The sequence below is a fragment of the Dendrobates tinctorius genome, unplaced genomic scaffold (genome assembly GCF_039654945.1).
Source record: "Dendrobates tinctorius isolate UK_male_01 unplaced genomic scaffold, ASM3965494v1 ptg000117l, whole genome shotgun sequence".
Lineage (NCBI taxonomy): Eukaryota > Metazoa > Chordata > Amphibia > Anura > Dendrobatidae > Dendrobates > Dendrobates tinctorius.
In genome coordinates, this window is record NW_027361785.1 from 6,257,979 (window position 1) to 6,277,358 (window position 19,380).

General features: G+C 47.9%; 1 protein-coding gene across 3 annotated transcripts in view; it reads left to right on the forward strand.

Annotated features, from left to right (window-relative positions):
* Positions 1 to 2,389: 2,389 nt before the first annotated feature.
* LIMS1 (LIM zinc finger domain containing 1) overlaps positions 2,390 to 19,380 on the forward strand; it is a 124,028-nt gene continuing 107,037 nt past the window's right edge. The window contains exon 1 of one of the 3 annotated variants that reach the window (XM_073590490.1): positions 2,390 to 2,539. Coding sequence is in view for 1 of the 3 variants with exons in the window: in XM_073590489.1 (XP_073446590.1) it covers positions 2,676 to 2,704 (29 nt within the window). In the remaining 2 variants the exon portion in view is untranslated. The other 2 variants (XM_073590489.1, XM_073590491.1) reach the window with 2 other exon arrangements.

The window sequence follows — 19,380 nt, forward strand, 5'->3', positions numbered from 1 at the left end:
CCCGTCCCCAGAGGACCCCTTTACTACTCTCTTTCCCGTCCCCAGAGGACCCCTTTAATACTCACTATACATCCCCAGAGGACCCCTTTAATACTCTTTCCCGTCCCCAGAGGACCCCTTTAATTCTCCCTTTCCCGTCCCCAGAGGACTCCTTTACTACTCTCTTTCCCGTCCCCAGAGGACCCCTTTACTACTCTCTTTCCCGTCCCCAGAGGACCCCTTTAATTATCCCTTTCCCGTCCCCAGAGGACCCCTTTACTACTCTCTTTCCCGTCCCCAGAGGACCCCTTTAATTCTCCCTTTCCCGTCCCCAGAGGACCCCTTTAATACTCACTATACATCCCCAGAGGACCCCTTTAATACTCCCTTTCCCGTCCCCAGAGGACCCCTTTAATTCTCCCTTTCCCGTCCCCAGAGGACTCCTTTACTACTCTCTTTCCCGTCCCCAGAGGACCCCTTTAATTCTCCCTTTCCCGTCCCCAGAGGACCCCTTTAATACTCACTATACATCCCCAGAGGACCCCTTTAATACTCCCTTTCCCGTCCCCAGAGGACCCCTTTAATTCTCCCTTTCCCGTCCCCAGAGGACCCCTTTACTACTCTCTTTCCCGTCCCCAGAGGACCCCTTTACTACTCTCTTTCCCGTCCCCAGAGGACCCCTTTAATACTCTTTCCCGTCCCCAGAGGACCCCTTTAATACTCACTATACATCCCCAAAGGACCCCTTTAATACTCTCTTTCCCGTCCCCAGAGGACCCCTTTAATACTCCCTTTCCCGTCCCCAGAGGACCCCTTTGATACTCTTTCCCGTCCCCAGAGGACCCCTTTGATACTCTTTCCCGTCCCCAGAGGACCCCTTTAATACTCCCTTTCCCGTCCCCAGAGGACCCTTTAATACTCACTATACATCCCCAAAGGACCCTTTTAATTCTCCCTTTCCCGTCCCCAGAGGACCCCTTTAATTCTCCCTTTCCCGTCCCCAGAGGACCCCTTTAATACTCACTATACATCCCCAGAGGACCCCTTTAATACTCTTTCCCGTCCCCAGAGGACCCCTTTAATACTCACTATACATCCCCAAAGGACCCCTTTAATACTCTTTCCCGTCCCCAGAGGACCCCTTTAATACTCCCTTTCCCGTCCCCAGAGGACCCCTTTGATACTCTTTCCCGTCCCCAGAGGACCCCTTTGATACTCTTTCCCGTCCCCAGAGGACCCCTTTAATACTCCCTTTCCCGTCCCCAGAGGACCCTTTAATACTCACTATACATCCCCAAAGGACCCCTTTAATTCTCCCTTTCCCGTCCCCAGAGGACCCCTTTAATTCTCCCTTTCCCATCCCCAGAGGACCCCTTTGATACTCTTTCCCGTCCCCAGAGGACCCCTTTAATTCTCCCTTTCCCGTCCCCAGAGGACCCCTTTAATACTCACTATACATCCCCAGAGGACCCCTTTAATACTCTTTCCCGTCCCCAGAGGACCCCTTTACTACTCTTTCCCGTCCCCAGAGGACCCCTTTACTACTCTCTTTCCCGTCCCCAGAGGACCCCTTTAATACTCACTATACATCCCCAGAGGACCCCTTTAATACTCTTTCCCGTCCCCAGAGGACCCCTTTAATTCTCCCTTTCCCGTCCCCAGAGGACTCCTTTACTACTCTCTTTCCCGTCCCCAGAGGACCCCTTTACTACTCTCTTTCCCGTCCCCAGAGGACCCCTTTAATACTCACTATACATCCCCAGAGGACCCCTTTAATACTCTCTTTCCCGTCCCCAGAGGACCCCTTTAATTCTCCCTTTCCCGTCCCCAGAGGACTCCTTTACTACTCTTTCCCGTCCCCAGAGGACCCCTTTACTACTCTCTTTCCCGTCCCCAGAGGACCCCTTTAATTCTCCCTTTCCCGTCCCCAGAGGACCCCTTTACTACTCTCTTTCCCGTCCCCAGAGGACCCCTTTAATTCTCCCTTTCCCGTCCCCAGAGGACCCCTTTAATACTCACTATACATCCCCAGAGGACCCCTTTAATACTCCCTTTCCCGTCCCCAGAGGACCCCTTTAATTCTCCCTTTCCCGTCCCCAGAGGACTCCTTTACTACTCTCTTTCCCGTCCCCAGAGGACCCCTTTAATTCTCCCTTTCCCGTCCCCAGAGGACCCCTTTAATACTCCCTTTCCCATCCCCTGCTCCAATAGAGATGCCGGCAGTCTGGAGCGTGCAGTTCTCCACACGCAGGGCCCTCCCCAGTGAGAAGCGCCGACTCCCCGCCGCCATTGCCCCGCACGTAGTCGGTGACGCGGGGGCACAGCGCTGCGTACGAGGACTAGGATGAGCTAATGGCGCGGAAATGCCTTAATGACATCAGCCTTCCAGGCTGGAAACCATCAACCGGGGTTAGTGGGCGTGGCCGCCCGGAGTACCCGGATATAGTAAGAGGCCCTCAGTGATAACCTGTGGAGTAAAACAGAGGGGTGTGGCCTTCATCCTGCCGTTACCATGGGGACCCCTCCTCCGCGGGTGATTGGCAGCCCATAGTGGGCGGAGGTGAGTCAGAGCCGGGCGTGGAGTCGCCTGCAGTGGGAGGGGGGAGTGCGCGCTCCCGGGACTCTGCCCATCCCGCCCATCTCTGAGGCGCTCTCAGTAGTACCCCATATTCTTCGCGGACCGACCGAGGGGCCTCATGTTGGCCGTCGTGGGGATGACGAACAGGTAGGGGGCAGCGTGTCCTATGTTAGTGAGAGCCTGTGGGCGCCCCGGGGCTCATGTGACCCGGTGCAGCCGGACTTTGTATGGGGGATGACAGCAGTGCTGTGTTCCTCTGTGCTGCTGCGGCAGAGCTGGCGTCTGTCAGGGCCCCACATCCTGCAGCAGTGGGAAGTTCGGTGCCCATAGGTGCCAGCTGTGCCTGCAGTGCTCTCCTGGGGTGACAGGCTGGCACCACACCCAGCTGCCCTGGCACAGTATGGGACGTGCCTGGCATGTGGCTGGTGAGGCTGCAGATGGGGTCCTCACAAGGACTATAGGGGTCAGTGCCCTACAGAATGTGTGGAATGCCCTGGATTCCTGGTGATGGTTACGCCATATGTCTGATGGCATCTGTTCTGTGACCGCCTGCAGCTTGGTCAGCTGCTCTCGGGATGTGCTGGACAACCCCTTGAAGTGTTTGCGCTGAGCATTGATGGTCGGCTGGCAGATTGGGAAAGGCTGGAGAATAGGGCGGGCACCGATATCGCCGATGTGGATAATATAGCAGGCGCCGTTATCGCCGGGGTCGGGAATAGGGCAGACACCGTTATCGCCGCGGTTGGGAACCAAATATGACACTGGCCCATTTATTTCACCGTCCCAGAAATCATGCCTGTTAGGCCAGATTGTACAAGAATGTTTATGGTGGAATCTGGTGGTGTTTTTAATCTGAACACATTATTATATGAATGGCCATATTATGTGGAGGATGTCGAATTTTGTATGGGGTGCATTTTGTGGAAAGACTCTTACAGACTTTATTATTGCAAAACAAGCCGCCTTTGTTCTAATGCTGTTTGTTCTCCTTTTTTCATACATTTTTAAGATGCTCCAATAGGAGATAATGAAAGCTGCATTGTGCGTTTGGACCGGATTCATTCTTGGTCCTTTCAGGTTAATGTGTCCCTGTTCGAAAATAACAGGGTGTTAGTACCTGCTGCTGAGCTGCATTAACTTTTTTAGTAACACTTGTGGATTACCTTACTATACATCATACATGGTGCCATGTCTGTTATTCCTCTAAGAAGTTTATGAATACATTGACATCTGGGCATGTCCCAACGCTGTCACACACTGTCCAATCAGAGCTGAGAAGAGACACGCCCTTATCATAAGAGGAATAACACCACCCAATTGTCTATTTCTGTGAGGTATAACACAGGAACAGCAAAATGCAGAATTATAAGACACTAGCTGAAGGTATAGTATGGGCAGTATATACTATGGGCATACTATATGCCCATAGTACATACTATATATATACTATGGTATATAGTATGGGCATAGTAACTAACTACGGTTAGTTATAACAAATTATAATGATTATATACAGGGGTTGGACAAAATAATGGAAACGCCTGGAAACATCAACAAAAGTTAGTTTAATATGGTGTAGATCCACCTTTTGCGACGATTACAGCCTCAGTTATCCGAGGTATGGATTCATACAAGGTGAGGATTGTTTCCAAAGGAATTGTAGCCCATGAAGGGATATCATTGGCCCTGCGGATCTGCACAAAATAGCACCCCAGATCATCACAGAACCTCCGCCATGTTTTACGGTTGGGAGAAGACAGTCTGGATAGAATGCTTCTTTCGGCTGTCTCCAAACGTACACTTGGCTGGAGGTCGGAAATAGGGTAAACGATGCTTCGTCTGAGAATATCACATGTTTCCACTGCTCGAGGGACCAATTCTGGAGGTTTCTACACCACGCTAAACGCTTGGAAACATTTGTCATTGAGAGCAGTGGTTTTCTAATTGCAGCTCTTCCGTGGAATCCAGATTTGTGCAGCTCCCGACGAACAGTTTTCGTGGAAACTGGGTTCTGTAGGTGTTCATTGAGCTCAGCAGTGATTTTCGGAGCCGTGGTCTTGCGATCCTCTCTCACAATTCGCTTTAGAGTCCAACGGTCTCTCTCAGTCAACTTCGACTTTTGGCTGGACCTGTGCTGTGGATGTTTTTCCTTCTCTTTCAAACGCAGTCATTACTTTGGAGACAGTACCTATTGACACGCCAATCATTCGGGCACTTTCTGTTACACTAGCGCCTGCCATACGAGCACCAACAATTTGGCCTCTTTGAAAATCCGAGAGGTCTGCCATTGGTATCAGGTTCTCATCAATGTTCTTACAATTCTGCAAAACAAACAGTTAATTTACATACACATCACATAACACAAATAATCAACTACAAAACATTACCATATGTCACGGCTTGCATGTTTATAACATGTTCAAAGACTATGATGCCAAAACGTTAGGTGTTTGCATTACTTTGTCCAACCCCTGTATATATAGGGCTGAGTGTAGAGCCCCGCCCATTCCGCATAGCCACATTCACTAGAATATCCCACATCATCCCGTCAGCCAGAGCTACCGGACTACTACTCCTAATATCCCACATCATCCCGTCAGCCTGGAGTCTGAACCAGAGCTCTGAGTGGGACAGTCCTAACTTCAATACTGGGGATCCCTTTAAGAGAGGCCTGGCGTCAGAACCAGAGCGCTGAGTGGATTTGCCCTGACTTCCATACTGGAGATCCCTTTAAGAGGGGACTTGGGTCAGAACCAGAGCGCTGAGTGGATTTGCCCTGACTTCCATACTGGAGATCCCTTTAAGAGAGGCCTGGGGTCAGAACCAGAGCGCTGAGTGGATTTGCCTTAACTTCCTTACCGGGGATCCCTTTAAGAGAGCTTGGGGTCAGTACCAGAGCATTTGAAGGCAATTGCCCTGACTTCCATACCGGGGATCCCTTTAAGAGAGGCCTGGGGTCAGAATTAAAGCTCTGGAAGGATTTGCCCTGACTTCCAAGGCCTGGGGTCAGTACCAAAGCGCAGAGTGGATTTGCCCTAAACTGCATACCAATGATCCCTTTAAGAGACCCTGGGGTCAGTACCAAAAGCGCTGGATGGATTTGCTCTGATTTCCATACCAACGATCCCTTTAAGAGGGAAGATGTGCCTACGGGATGGAGGATGTGTGATGGGGATATAGGCACGGGAGGGGGGATTCATTTCTGTCATGTGATCTCCGCTCCTTTCATGGGGGGCAGACAATGGCTGGTGAGCTTATGTTCCCAGGGATGCTATATTTCTCCCACCATGTCAGTGTATTCTGAAGTGTTGTCAAGTGGGAAAACTGTTGGTCATAGCAACCAATCACAGCTCAGCTTCTTTTGAACAGCTCTGGTGAAATGAAAGATGCTTCGTGATTGGTTGGTGATACACACACATACACACACATCGTTTTTTTGTTTTGTTTTTTTTTGTTTGTTTTTTTTACCCCTTCTGGATAAGGGTAGGTTCACATGATGTTTAAGGGGTGCGTTGAACACATCCGTTACATAATGGCATTAACGCACCCATAGACTGCAATAGACGAACACATCGCCAACGCATGTCATAATCGGCATGCGTTAGCGATGTGCCGTCATTCTGTAATGGACCTTCGGACACTGTCTGCAGCGTCCGAGGGTCCGTCACTGCTAGCGCGATCATTATTAGGCAGTAGCGTTAACCAGGGCTGTGGAGTCGGTATAAAATGGCCTGACTCCTAAAATATATAATAAATTGGGTACAGTAATTCAATGCAGAATGTGCTGAATATTTTTTCATAGGAATTTGGGAAAGTTATGAAATGGCTGTTCTATTCCTGATCTAAGGCTACATTCACACACAGCATTTATGCTGCGTTTTTTGAGGATACGTTTTTCAGCTGCAAAAGCAGATCAGCTTTTTAAAAAACCGCATCACCTGAAAGGTTTTTGAGCTCATAGATAATGTTTTCAATAGCAAAAGCAGATTAGAAATCTGCTCTATCTATCCATTTATCCATATCTGTCTATCCATATCTTATCTGTACCAAAAAGAATGAAAGCCAGGTAGCACACAGACTAACACTCCTTTTTTTTTTTTTAGCACCAGTCAGGTACACCTCATAGCTGCCCAAAAGGACGCCCAGGACAGGCACTGCTCGTCTTCAGTAACACATCAACATCAATTGATAGTTGTAATAAATAGACTGCATTCACCACATCTTAAGGTGCAGGCTTTATTTTCAAGTGTAGGGGTGTGCAGTATAAGGTTCTGCAGCAGCTGAGGTGTGCAATATGAGATTCTGCGGAACAGTATGAGGTTCTGCCCCCCCACACCCCTAGTTTTCTTATAGATATGGCGAACTCTCAGGTAACCCTAAATGAAGGTCAATAGACACAGGTGGCTGAATTGAAGGAATTGCTTAATCACCTATTTACCGTGACTAAAAAATTACAAGCTGAGGATTTAAGTCCTGGCATTTTCATAAGGGAGTGGAAGAACTTGCTATTTTGACTGTCCCAAAGAGGAGGTTTAATCGCAGATGGCATTTCTGCTTCAATGAAACGGAGAGAGACAGCTATTGGGAAAATAAAATTTTTCTGGCAGCTGTTTATGTGGACCCAAGTCATCGTATATTGCATGATGATCAACAGCTTACTAAAGGAAAAGAAGCTCTGACTGGTTAGCAGTTAGGAAGAGTGGCCTACAGGAGGACTGCCAGGTGCAAGAGGACTTGGGCCCTGACAGTGCTACTGCTGCCATATCTTCATCCTCATCAGATGAGGAGTTTGACTTTGACAAGTATTTGGATGATATGGAGCATGCAAAGCTCCAAGGAAAAAGCTGCAAGGAAAAAGATTTCACTCCGTCTCCTATAGCAAGCAGATTGACCATATTTCAGCAAAATGTTTTACTTGCTCTCAAAGAAAAAGAAAAATTCAACCGTTCATCAAAACTGACTGTGCATGAGGCAATTCCTTTATACTTGGAAATTGTTAGAGATGTTGCCCATGTGGTTACGGCTTTGCCTCCAACCCAAGTTAGTGTAGAGAGGTTCTCTGGCCTTAAAATTATTAGGTCAGATTTGAGGTCATCTATGAAGGAGGATCTGATGGAGGCAAATTCATAGACTGCACAAATGTTATTTAGTATGTTTTTGTTGAAAACTGTTTTTTTTGCCAAATGTTACATAGTTTATTACATTGTGTGTGTATGTATGTGTGTATATGTATGTGTGTGTGTGTGTGTGTGTATATGTATGTATATATATATATATATATATATATATTCATATTCGGTATTACATATTTACAATTTATTACAGTTTTTTGTGTTCTAAAGTTGTATTCCAATAAATATATATTATGTTCTATCTAAATGTCTTGATTATTGTATCATAAAAATGATTAAATGTCTGATGTTCACATTGTACTACAATACATTTTTCACTTATAAGCAATATATGTTGGAATCGTGGAGTCGCAGATTTGGCTTACCGACTCCACAGCCCTGGCGTTAACGCAGCCCGTCAACGCTATGCATTGAACGGACTGCATTAACGCTAAGTGAACCTAGCCTAAGCTGCTACATATAACAGATGATGGATCCCGCTGATGTGCAAGATTAGGGAGTCTCCACCAAGAGTACATGTAGGCAAGTAATGTAGCCTTGGGGTAATGGTTTTTTGGCACTTCTATATTTCCTAGTTGCAATCATTTAAGATTACTTTGTTTCTGCTCTATCTTGGTCAGACCTGGTTCACATTATAAGGCTATGTGCACACGCTGCAGATTTTCCTGCGGATCTGCAGCAGTTCTGCAGACAGTTTACAGTAGCATGTAAATCTATTTGACTTACAATCTGCTGTGCACATGCTGCGGATTTTTTAACTGCGGAAAAGCTGCGGTTTTGAATCCGCAGAAAGAATTGACACGTGACTTCTTTCTGCGGATTCTGCTGCAGTTTACCATCTCAATTGTAGAGATGATAACCCGCAGGGGAAAACCGCAGCCCAATCCGCAGGTAAAACTGCAGGTCATTTTACCTGCGGTTCCGCAGATACCAATCCGCAGCGTGTGCACTTAGCCTAACTTACAATATAGGTCAGGGGTGGGGGATCTTTTTATTCTGCCAAGGGCCATTTGGATATTTATGCCATCCCTCGGGGGCCGTACAAATTACGTGTAACTCCATCCACAAAGTACGTCCTGAAGCTGGCACTCATGTCAGGACGTAATTTTTCGTTGCATGCACCTCATTGTTCGGTAGTGAACACTGCATGCCCGTGCTCAGAGAGCAAGAAGAAACTATTGGCCCTGCAAAATACAGCTGTGGTCCCTGGGAATCTGCCCATGGGGCTTGATAAATGGCCCACAGGCCTGAGGTTCCCCACCCCTGCTGTAGCTGATATATCAGTGTGCTTAGTCCTGTGCCTCTGGCCAGGGATTTGGAGTTCTTCATTTTGCAAGTTTTCACCCTGTTGAATTGAAAGGTAGAAAATTTACAGATTTTGAATAAGCAAAATGTGAGTATCTAGTAAGACATAACTTTTATTAGGGAAGGCCTCTTTCACACATCCCTGTCTCCGGGACATGTGGTGACAGTTTTCACACGTACCGGAGACACTGACACACACAGACACATTCAAATAAATGGGTCTGTGTACATGTCCGTGTGTTTCCACGGACTGTGTGTCTGTGTACCCCACACGTATACATGTCCGTTTTTTTATTGTTAGCACGGGCGGCAAAACGTCCCGCACATGGAGAACACACATTGATGTCATCCGTGTGACATGCATCGGCACCAGGGAAGAAGCGTTACAGTAAGCGCTGTTCCCTGGCGCCAGGTGCTGAAGATGGCTCTCGTCATTTTCCCCTGTTCTTCCGGCGATCGGCGCAAGCAGAAGAGAATGATGAGTTATATGAAAGTCAGAATGATGACAGCAGGTGGGGACTTTTGCAACTATTACTCCCATCATCCAACACCTGCTGCCGCTAATAACAGTGACAGCAGGAGCGGATGATCGGGGCATTCCTCACCCGCCACCAGTGATATAGCTAAATAAATGAATGAAAAATCCAGCTTGGGTTCCCTTTATTTTCTTTAACCAACCAGGCAAAACACAGCTGGGGGTTGCAACCCTCAGCTGTCAGCTTCATCAAGGTTGGTTATTAGAGGGGTCCCTGCGCTGTTTGTTTGTTGTTTTTTTTTTAAATTAAATAAAAAATTTAAAAAATGGCATGGGGTGCCCCCCATTTTTGACAACCAGCCTTGCTAAAGCAGACAGCTGGGTGCTGGTATTCTCAGTCTGGTAAGGGGCCATGGATATTGACCCCCCCAGCCTAAAAATAGCAGCCTGCAGCTGCCCAGAAAAGGCGCATCTATTAGATGTGCCAATTCTGGTGCTTTGCCCAGTTCTTCCCACTTGCCCTGCAGTGGTGGCAAGTGGGGTTCATATTTATGGGGTTGATGTCACCTTTGTATTGTCAGGTGACATCAAGCCCATGGCTTAATAATGGAGGGGTGTCAATAAGGGCATGTGCACACTGTCAGGAATGGCTCAGGATTTGACGCAAGTGAAATCTGCATCTGAGGTCAACAGTATCATGGACCTGCCTGTTGTGTTCCTTGGTCTTCATGAAGCTCTGTGTGCATCAAACAGAACCCTGAGACTATCACAGAGCAGGTGCATTTATACTGAGATTTGATTACACACAGGTGGATTATATTTATCATTAGTCATTTAGGACAAAATTGGATCATTCAGAGATCCACAATGAACTTCTGCAGTGAGTTTGCTGCACTGAAAGTAAAGGGGCTGAATAATATTGCACGCCCCACTTTTCAGTTTTTGAATTTCCACAAAAATTTAAAATAACCATTAAATTTCGTTGAACTTCACAATTGTGTCCCATGTGTCGTTGATTCTTCACCAAAATTTTACATTTGGTTTCTTCATGTTTGAAGCATGATATGTGGGAAAAGGTTGAAAAGTTCCAGGGAGCCGAATACTTTCGCAAGGCACTGTATATGACACAGGAAATGTAGGAAAGCACAGAGAGAGGTCCCCTCTTTTTTAATAATAAAATAAATAATAATAATAATTAAACAAATGCTGTAGATAAGCCCTGAAAGGCAGTGGCCGCATCTTAAAGGGGCCAAAACAGGCAACGGATTCCCTTTAATACGCACGTGACTAAGAAGGTAATGCGGATGTAGTGTTTGTCTATGTATAATTTATGCAGCGGAGACTGAGCATCTCCGCTACATAAATTGATATGCTGTGGTCTGGAAAAATGCGCCACAGGTTCGTCTCCGCAGGGAAGCCGGTGGCGCCTCAGGACGCATAGTGGAGATGGGATTTCATGAAATCCCATCCACTATGCTGTAACATCTGGAGGCTGCAGGTTTGATGCTGCGGATGTACGCAGCGTTTAACCCACAGCGTTTACTGACTGTGGGAACATACCCTAAGACACCTATCCATTACTAATCCTATAGTTATATGGTAAATAAAGACACAGCCAGAATAAAGTCCTTTAATTGAAAAAATGATACTCTTTTAATATTCTCAATTAAACCATGCTTACAACCGTGCCTAATTCCACCGAAGCCCTTAATCTCCTGTAATAAAACAAAAAAAAAAAATAACAATATACCATACCTATCCATTGTTCTGTCCCATGCTGTAATCCATGTCTGGGGGAGAATTAATTTTCAACCTGGACGGTGCCAAGATGCGACCGTCCAGGCTGAAAACCACTGGTGAATGAGATGCTGCGAGCGCAGCCTCAGTGACTTGCGATGACGTCACTGAGGCTGCTTTCCCAGCAGGGCTGAACTGCAGTGACCTCAGGTCCGCGGGAAAAAGTCAGTGATGAGGTCACCGCGGTTCAAGCTGAGTGTCTTCACAGCAGATCACCGTGAAAAATTCTCACGGTGATCTGCTGATGAGATGGTCAGTGCAGTTCTATTTTCTTTAGAACACTCCTAATTAAGTGTGACAGGAGCTGCTCCTCACTACTCTCCTCTCCAATCTGGGACGTTAAGTCGCACATCAGTGTGAAGCTCCCTGCTGTAACAGCCAGCCTGAGAAGAGGAGGGTTGGCATCGCCCCCTGTTTTATGCAGAGAAAACAGCAGTTATCAGAAGACTGGCTGATAACAGCATGGAGCTGCACACTGCTGTACTGTGCTGTATGTTACAGTTCTCAGTGCCTCTTACTGTATAAGGGTATGTTCATGTGTAACTTACTAATAACTTTATTTCTATAGCGCCAACATATTCCACAGCACTTTACATTATATAGGGGACTTGTACAGACAATAGACATTACAGCATAGCAATAAACACAGATCAAAACAGATACCAAGAGGAGTGAGGGCCTTGCTCGCAAGCTTACAATCTATAAGGAAAAAGGGGAGACACGAAAGGTGGGTGGTAGCAATTGCTTTTATTGTTCGAACCATCCATAGTGTAAGAATCGGGTGTTCCTGTTGCTGCATGAACCAGTTAACAATCTAAATATGTAACAGTACAGACACAGAGGGCTATTAAATGCATAAAGCATGTGAGAACATGATGCTAGGAACCTGGTTATGGTAAAAAAAAATTTGAATGAGCCACACAGGGATATTTAGGTTAATGCGTTGAGGCAGTAGGCCAATCTGAACATATGCGTTTTTAGGGCACGCTTAAAACTGTGGGGATTGGGGATTAAATCGTATTAACCTGGTTAGTGTATTCCAAAGAATTGGCGCAGCACGTGAAACGTCTTGGACACGTGAGTGCGAGGTTCTGATTATTGAGGATGTTAACCTCAGGTCATTAGCAGAACGGAGGGCACGGGTAGGGTGGAAGACTGAGGCGAGGGAGGAGATGTAGGGTGGTGCTGAGCCATGGAGAGCTTTGTGGGTAAGGGTCACAAGTTTATACTGAATTCTGGAGTGGATGGGTAGCCAGTAGAGGTGAGCGTCTTTTGTTTTTTTAGGGTCGAGTTTCGTTTCGTGAAACCCGACTTTTCCAAAAGTCGGGTCGAGCAAGATCGGCCGATTATAGGGAAAAGTCGGGGTCGTCACGAAGCCCAATGTAAGTCAATGGGGAATAAAATTCTGCAGTGAGAGGAGCACAGGAAACACACCTACAGTGCCCATTTGAATGCCAAAAGCATCAATTCTTCTTACTTAAGCTTGTCAACCTTAATTAACTTCATAATACAAGTTACGCACTGAAAAATGGGGGTTATTTGGCTAAAGTTGTGGGGGGTAGGGCTGGCTCCAGGTTTTCATGTGCCCTGGGCGAAAGAGCGCCCCTTTAACACATACCACAACTCATCGTGCTCCGATACGGCAGAGAAATAGCGGTATAGTACAATGAAAAATACTTCACTTTTTACATCTCATGACGAGGCCCATCTATTTCTCATACAGAATCATTGGTCCCATATAATGTTTGAAACAGTATATGATGCGCTCCACATAATGCTACAGTATATGTTGGTCCCCATGGATGAAGCTCCACTGTCTTATGGGCCCAAATAATGCTCCAAACATAATGGGCCCCATTTCTAATGCTCTAGTGTATAATGGGCCCTGTAAATGCTGCTCCAGTGTCTGATGTCCACCTTTGGAATGTTCCAGTGTATGGTGGGCCCCATCTATCATTCTCCAGAGTATAGTGCTCCCCAAAAATTGCTGTCCCAACATTGAAAACAATCAAATAAGTCTCCTCGCTAGGGAATCCCTGTACTAGTCTGGACTCCTCGTCGTCCCCATCTTCCATCTCACTGCACAGTATTTCAACCTTGCAAGTGCTGTGATCCTGAGCAAGCAGGGGGGGGCCACTCGTTGGCGACGGCACTGGCACAGGGCCCCTGATAGTACGGTGGTGTGTCTGATGGCGGGTGGGCCGAACCTGCACTTTCATCTGCAGCTTCCTCTTTGTCACCGTGTAAGATGGAACTGTATATGGGAAGGGTAACCTGAGTTTCATCAGGGTCAGATTCAGGCCGTGTAGCGTGCGAGGGGAATGTAGTGGTCTGGGTCAATGTACCAGCAGATTCATCGAGCAGTGGCTGGGCATCAGTGCACTTGTGTCGCCCCCAGGAGTACGGTCGCCACAGTGGCATTACCTTCCTCCTAGGGAGTGTGATGTCATGCTTGGGAGCAACGAAGGATCTCTCTAGCAGGTTAACTGATTGGGCGGCGTTATTCCCACGAGTCATGACCCTCCAAACAGCGTTCATGAAGGCAAAGTGTTTGTTTTACGTGGGCAGTATGATTGCAAAGCTGAACCTTAAAGGAATGTCCAGAAGGCCACCACCAGGAGTGGAGCCTACGGTTAAATTCCACTCCACCTGGGAAACCTCAACCATGCCAGCTACAGAAAAGATGCACACATTGCAAGCTTAATTCCGTTAACGAACGAGACTCCGTCATGCCCCGCGGTCCGAGTCCGGCTTACTAGAGGGACACGTGAGGCTCTGGCACATGAGATTGGCCAATAACTGGTGTGTCATGCCCTTACATGTCCGTGGCTGCATGTGCGCTACACTGAAAAGGCCAGCGTTTGTCGCTTACAGGTGCAGATAACCCGCTGAACAACGTTAGTGATGGGGATCACTGATTACAATTATTACCCGCGAACGATGATTTCCCAGTAAGTGCAGGTCAACCGCAGTTCCGGAATTAGGCCTAACCGTCATTCCTGAAAAAATGAAAAACTTACGTGTGCAAACCACAGGTGCTGTAGCTTGCTTAACAGCTCGCCAGCCGTTCTCACCCCCAGTATGGATTACACGTGATTGCACAAAGGTGAGAAAGGGTACCGTATCCCCGGATAACATGTATGGATAGCGTACACATTCAAAATATATGTCTATACATCAGGAGGCAGGCTCAGACGGTGTTAGGCCCAGTATGGCTTGCACGTGATTGCACAAAGGTGAGAAAGGGTACCGTATCCCCGGATAACATGTATGGATAGCGTACACATTCAAAATATGTCTATACATCAGGAGGCAGGCTCAGACGGTGTCAGGCACAGTATGGATTTGACGGCCCAGACTACACAGCGGAGGAGCAGGGAGAGGTAAAGATTGCAAATGCTGGGGCCCTGCCCAAGCAAGGGGGGCCCACTCGTGGGCGTCGGTACTGGCACTGGGCCCCTCATAGTACGGCGGTGTGTCTGACGGCGGGTGTGCACCACCACCGTCAGAGACACTTGATTGCACTATGAGGGACCCTGTGTCAGTGCCCGCGCCCAAGAGTCGGCCTACCCACCTGTCCAGGGCAACGGCACTCGCACGGTGTCGTGCGCTAGGTGGTGACCCCGGCCATGGGGGGGGGGGGGGGGGGGGTTGGGGGCAGCACAGTTAGGGAGTTTTAGAAAGTGGCATATGTTGATGTTGGACATTCAGCTGATGCAAAAGGTGAAATAGGTCAAGTCCCAGGAAGAGGTGGACCAAAGCCAGCCATTTTTCTGTCACCCTATGTGTCATCAGGGGAAGGTGGGACAAAATCCTTGGAAACCCATGCATGGTTCATTTTAATGAAGGTTAGATCATCCACATTTTGGGTTGACAGACGGGTCCTTTTTTCTGTCAGGATTGATCCAGCTGCACTGAAGACTCTTTCCGATAGCACACTTGTAGCTGGGCAAGCGAGCTCCTGTAAGGCATATTGTGCCAATTCAGGCCAGGTGTCCAGTTTAGCGGCCCAATAGTCAAAGGGGAATGACCTGTGTGGGAGAACATCGATATGGGAGGAAAAGTAGTTTGTAACCATAGTTGACAACTGCTGTCTCCTGTCACTTAACATCGATGCAGTATTACCAGTTGTGTGAGCGGTATTTGAAAAATCAATCCACAACATTGTCATGAAACCCCTGTCTCCAACGCCACTTCTGCTGTGTGCACCATGAACACCTCTGCCAAGCTGCCCCCGGCCCGTATGGCTCGTGTGAGAACCATCACCGCTGCTGTGTGCTGGGAATGCCTCAAGCAACCGATTTACCAGAGTTGCTTGTTTATTAGCCTATATTAGCCTATATTAGGTTCTCCTGTGGCATGATGTTTTGTAATTTGCCTTTATAGCGTGGATCCAGGATTCTGGCCAACCAGTAGTCGTCATCGTTCATCATTTTGGCAATGCGGGCGTCCCTTTTTAGGATCTGCAAGGCATAATCTGATGTGGGCCAGTGTTCCCGGTGTCAATGATGCACTGCGAGTGCTGGTTGGAGGAGCACTTTCTGGCAAATCCACATCCCTCCAGTCACGCACAAACCCTGTACCAGACCTTGCCACGCCAACATTTTCACTTGCCCCACGAGATGCATCCTCTTCCCCTAAGTAATCATCCCCATCATCATCCTCCTCCTCCTCTTCTTCCTCCACCTCGTCCAGGAGAGGTCCCTGAGCAGACAATGGCTGAATGTCATCAAGGATTCTCTCCTCGTCAACATTGGCTGCAGACGCCTGCTCCTTAAGGTGCGTCAAAGTTTGCATGAGCAGACGCATAAGTGGGATGCTCATGCTTAGGATGGCGTCGTCTGCGCTTACCAGCCGTGTGCATTCCTCAAAACACTGAAGGACTTTACAGAGGTCTTTCAGCTTCGACCACTGCAGGCCTGTCAACTCCATGTCTGCTCTCAAAGTGCCTGGCCGTGTATCCTCCCACAAATGCATTATGGCCTGCCTCTGCTCGCACAGCCGCTCCACCATGTGCAGGGTGGAGTTCCACCTTGTTGCAATGTCGATAATGAGGCGGTGGTTGGGAAGGTGGAGCAATCGCAGCAGCTTCTGCATACGAACGGAGTGTACAGGCGACCGGCGGATGTGCGCGCACAGTCTTCGCACCTTATGGAGCAGGGCTGTTAACTCCGGATAATTTTTGAGGAAGCACTGCACCACCAGGTTCAAGGTGTGAGCCAAGCAAGGTATGTGGCTGAGTTTTGAAAGGGCTATGGCTGCCACAAAATTACGGCCGTTATCACTAACTACCTTGCCTGCCTCAAGATGTACGCTGCCCAGCCATGACTCAGTTTGTCGCTTCAAGTACTCGGCCAGCACCTCGGCGGTGTGTCTGTCGCCCAAACACATCATCTGCAACACAGCCTGCTGACGCTTTCCACTAGCTGCTCGATAGGGGGACACCTCGTGTGCAACAGTGGCAGCTGCAGATGGAGTGCTCGTACGACTGCGCTCTGTGTACGAGCTTTCGCTTCTGGAGGAGGAGGAGGGTCGAACGCCTACAGCCAACTGTTTCCTATACCGTGGGCTAGGCAGCACTGTCCCACCACCGCTGTCCCCTGTGGACCCTGCATCCACCACATTAACCCAGTGCGCAGTGATGGACACGTAACGGCCCTGGCCATGCCGACTGGACCATGCATCAGTTGTGAGATGCACCTTTCCACTCACTGACTGCTTGAGTGCATGGACAATGCGGTCTTTTACATGATGGTGGAGGGCTGGGATGGCTTTGCGAGAGAAGTGGCGACTGGGTAGGTCATAGCGTGGTACTGCATAGGCCATGAGTGCGCGGAAAGCTGCGCTTTCCACCAACCGATAGGGCATCATCTCAAACGAGATTAGTTTGGCAATGTGGGCGTTCAAACCCAGTGTACGTGGATGAGAGACTGAGTACTTTCTTGACCTACTCAGTGTCTGGGAGGGTGAGCTGGACTTGAGAGCTGCATATGGTGGAAGTAGCGGTGGACAGGGCGGACTGAGAGAGGGTTGATGATGGTGATGGAGTTGGTGTTCTTTCTGATGGCCTAGATTCATTATTTCGTTGATATAACAGTGGGATTCCCTGACTGCTGTGGCCTTGCAACGACACCTCAACATTTGCTGCTGTGCTAACCGGTGGGCTTACAGTGGGGGAAACAATGTAGCGTTGCTGACTACCTTCTTTGTGATCAGTTGCACATGTGGCACTTGAGGTTTGGTGTTGTGTCCACGCTTGCAAGTGCATGCTGGTTAAATGTCTAAGCATGCAACTGGTATTCAAATTTTTCAGATTTTTCCCTCGGCTAAAGGTCTTTGCGCACTTCTTACAGATAACCTTGGCCTGATCATGAGGATTTTGTTCAAAAAAGTGCCACACAGCACTCTTCCTACTTTGGCAGACATTTTGCGGCCTAGCACGCTGTGATCTTTTGACCCTCTGGACAAGCTGTCCAGCAACTCTTTTGATTTTTGGAACCTGTCTTTGGAGTGCTCCGGGCCTGCCAGATAACAGCTGTTGCGATGTCGATGTCTGCTGTGGATGCTCCTCATCTGAGCTATTGGAAGCAGCACCCTCTTCCCCCAATGGATGCCAATCTGGGTCAACAACTGGGTCATCCATCACCTCCTCTTCAGTGTCATGTGCACCTTCTTCTGTGTCACCGTGTATGGTGGTATAGTGTGAGGGAAGGGGCACCTGAGTCTCATCAGGGTCAGAATCTGGCTCTGTACACTGCGAGGACAATGTAGTGCTCTGAGTGAATGTACCAGCAGAATCATCCATCAGCGGCTGTGCATCAGTCCACTCCATGTCAGATTCATCTTGGCCTGGGTAATTCACCATTTCACTTGATAATCCAGGCATGGTATGTGAAAACAGCTCCATGGAGTAATCAGTAGTATGGTTTGCGTCATCCTTCAATCTTGGTTGTGGTGAAGGACACAAGGAAAGGTGTGGTTCATGAACATGAGCCTCCAATGACGACTCAGTGCTTTTTCTTTTTACAACTTCAGAAGAGGAGGCGATAGAGCTGGAGGCTGAGTCAACAATGTAAGACAAAACTTTTTCCTGATGCTCTGGCTTTAAAAGCGGTTTGCCAACTCCTAGAAAACGAAGCCTTATGGAGCCAGACGATGACGCAGGCTCAACACCTCCTGCATTCGGTCCTATTTTGCTCTTGCCACTACCATTAGATCCACCACCAACACCATCATTACCAGCTGCCAACCCCCGCCCAATTCCACGGCCTCTTCGACCAGCCTTCCTCATTTTTGGTAGAAATGTAGACAAAATCCAACAAACTATATAGTAATGTAAAACAAGGTGCAAGGTGTCTATAGGACAGGGGAGATTTTGAATTTCTGCACACTTTTGGACACTGGACACTTTTGGATTGTGTGAGGCCCACTGAATATCAGAGCGCTATGTCACAGGCTCGATGGCACAGGTGTGAAAAAAGTGACTACAGGATCACAGAGATTTTGAATTTCTGCACACACTTGTGGACACTGGACACTTTTGGATTGTGTGAGGCCCTCTGAATATCAGAGCGCTATGTCACAGGCAGAAATTGGCTAGTGTATCACAAACTACAAGGTGTATGTAGAATTGGGCAGAATAGGAATCTCCCTAGAGTGTAGGTCTGTAAGAACGGAACAAGTCCTCCACTTATCCTTCCACAGTGACACACAGCTTCACTGTGGCCGTGATAACAGCCGTTACACGGTACTGAGAGGAGCGTGCACGTACATGGCTGTCTGGTGTACGTAAAATTGTCAAGCTCCGTGTATTTTAAGTATACGGACTGACACACGCTGTCTCTCTATAGTTTTGAATGTGATCAAACAGCAAATATATTTAACTGTTTGAAAGCTAGACAAAACTAGTAGGTGCAGGTCTGTAAGAACGGAACATGTCCTCGACTTATTCTCACAGAGTGACACACAGATAGCTTCACTGTGGCTGTGATAACAGCCGTTACACGGTACTGTGTGAGGAGCGTACACCCCTGTATGGTGTGAAAAAATGCACGCTCAGTACCTCAGCAGGACAAAAAAAAAAATTGGGATTGCTTTTAAAAAAGCAGTTTGCA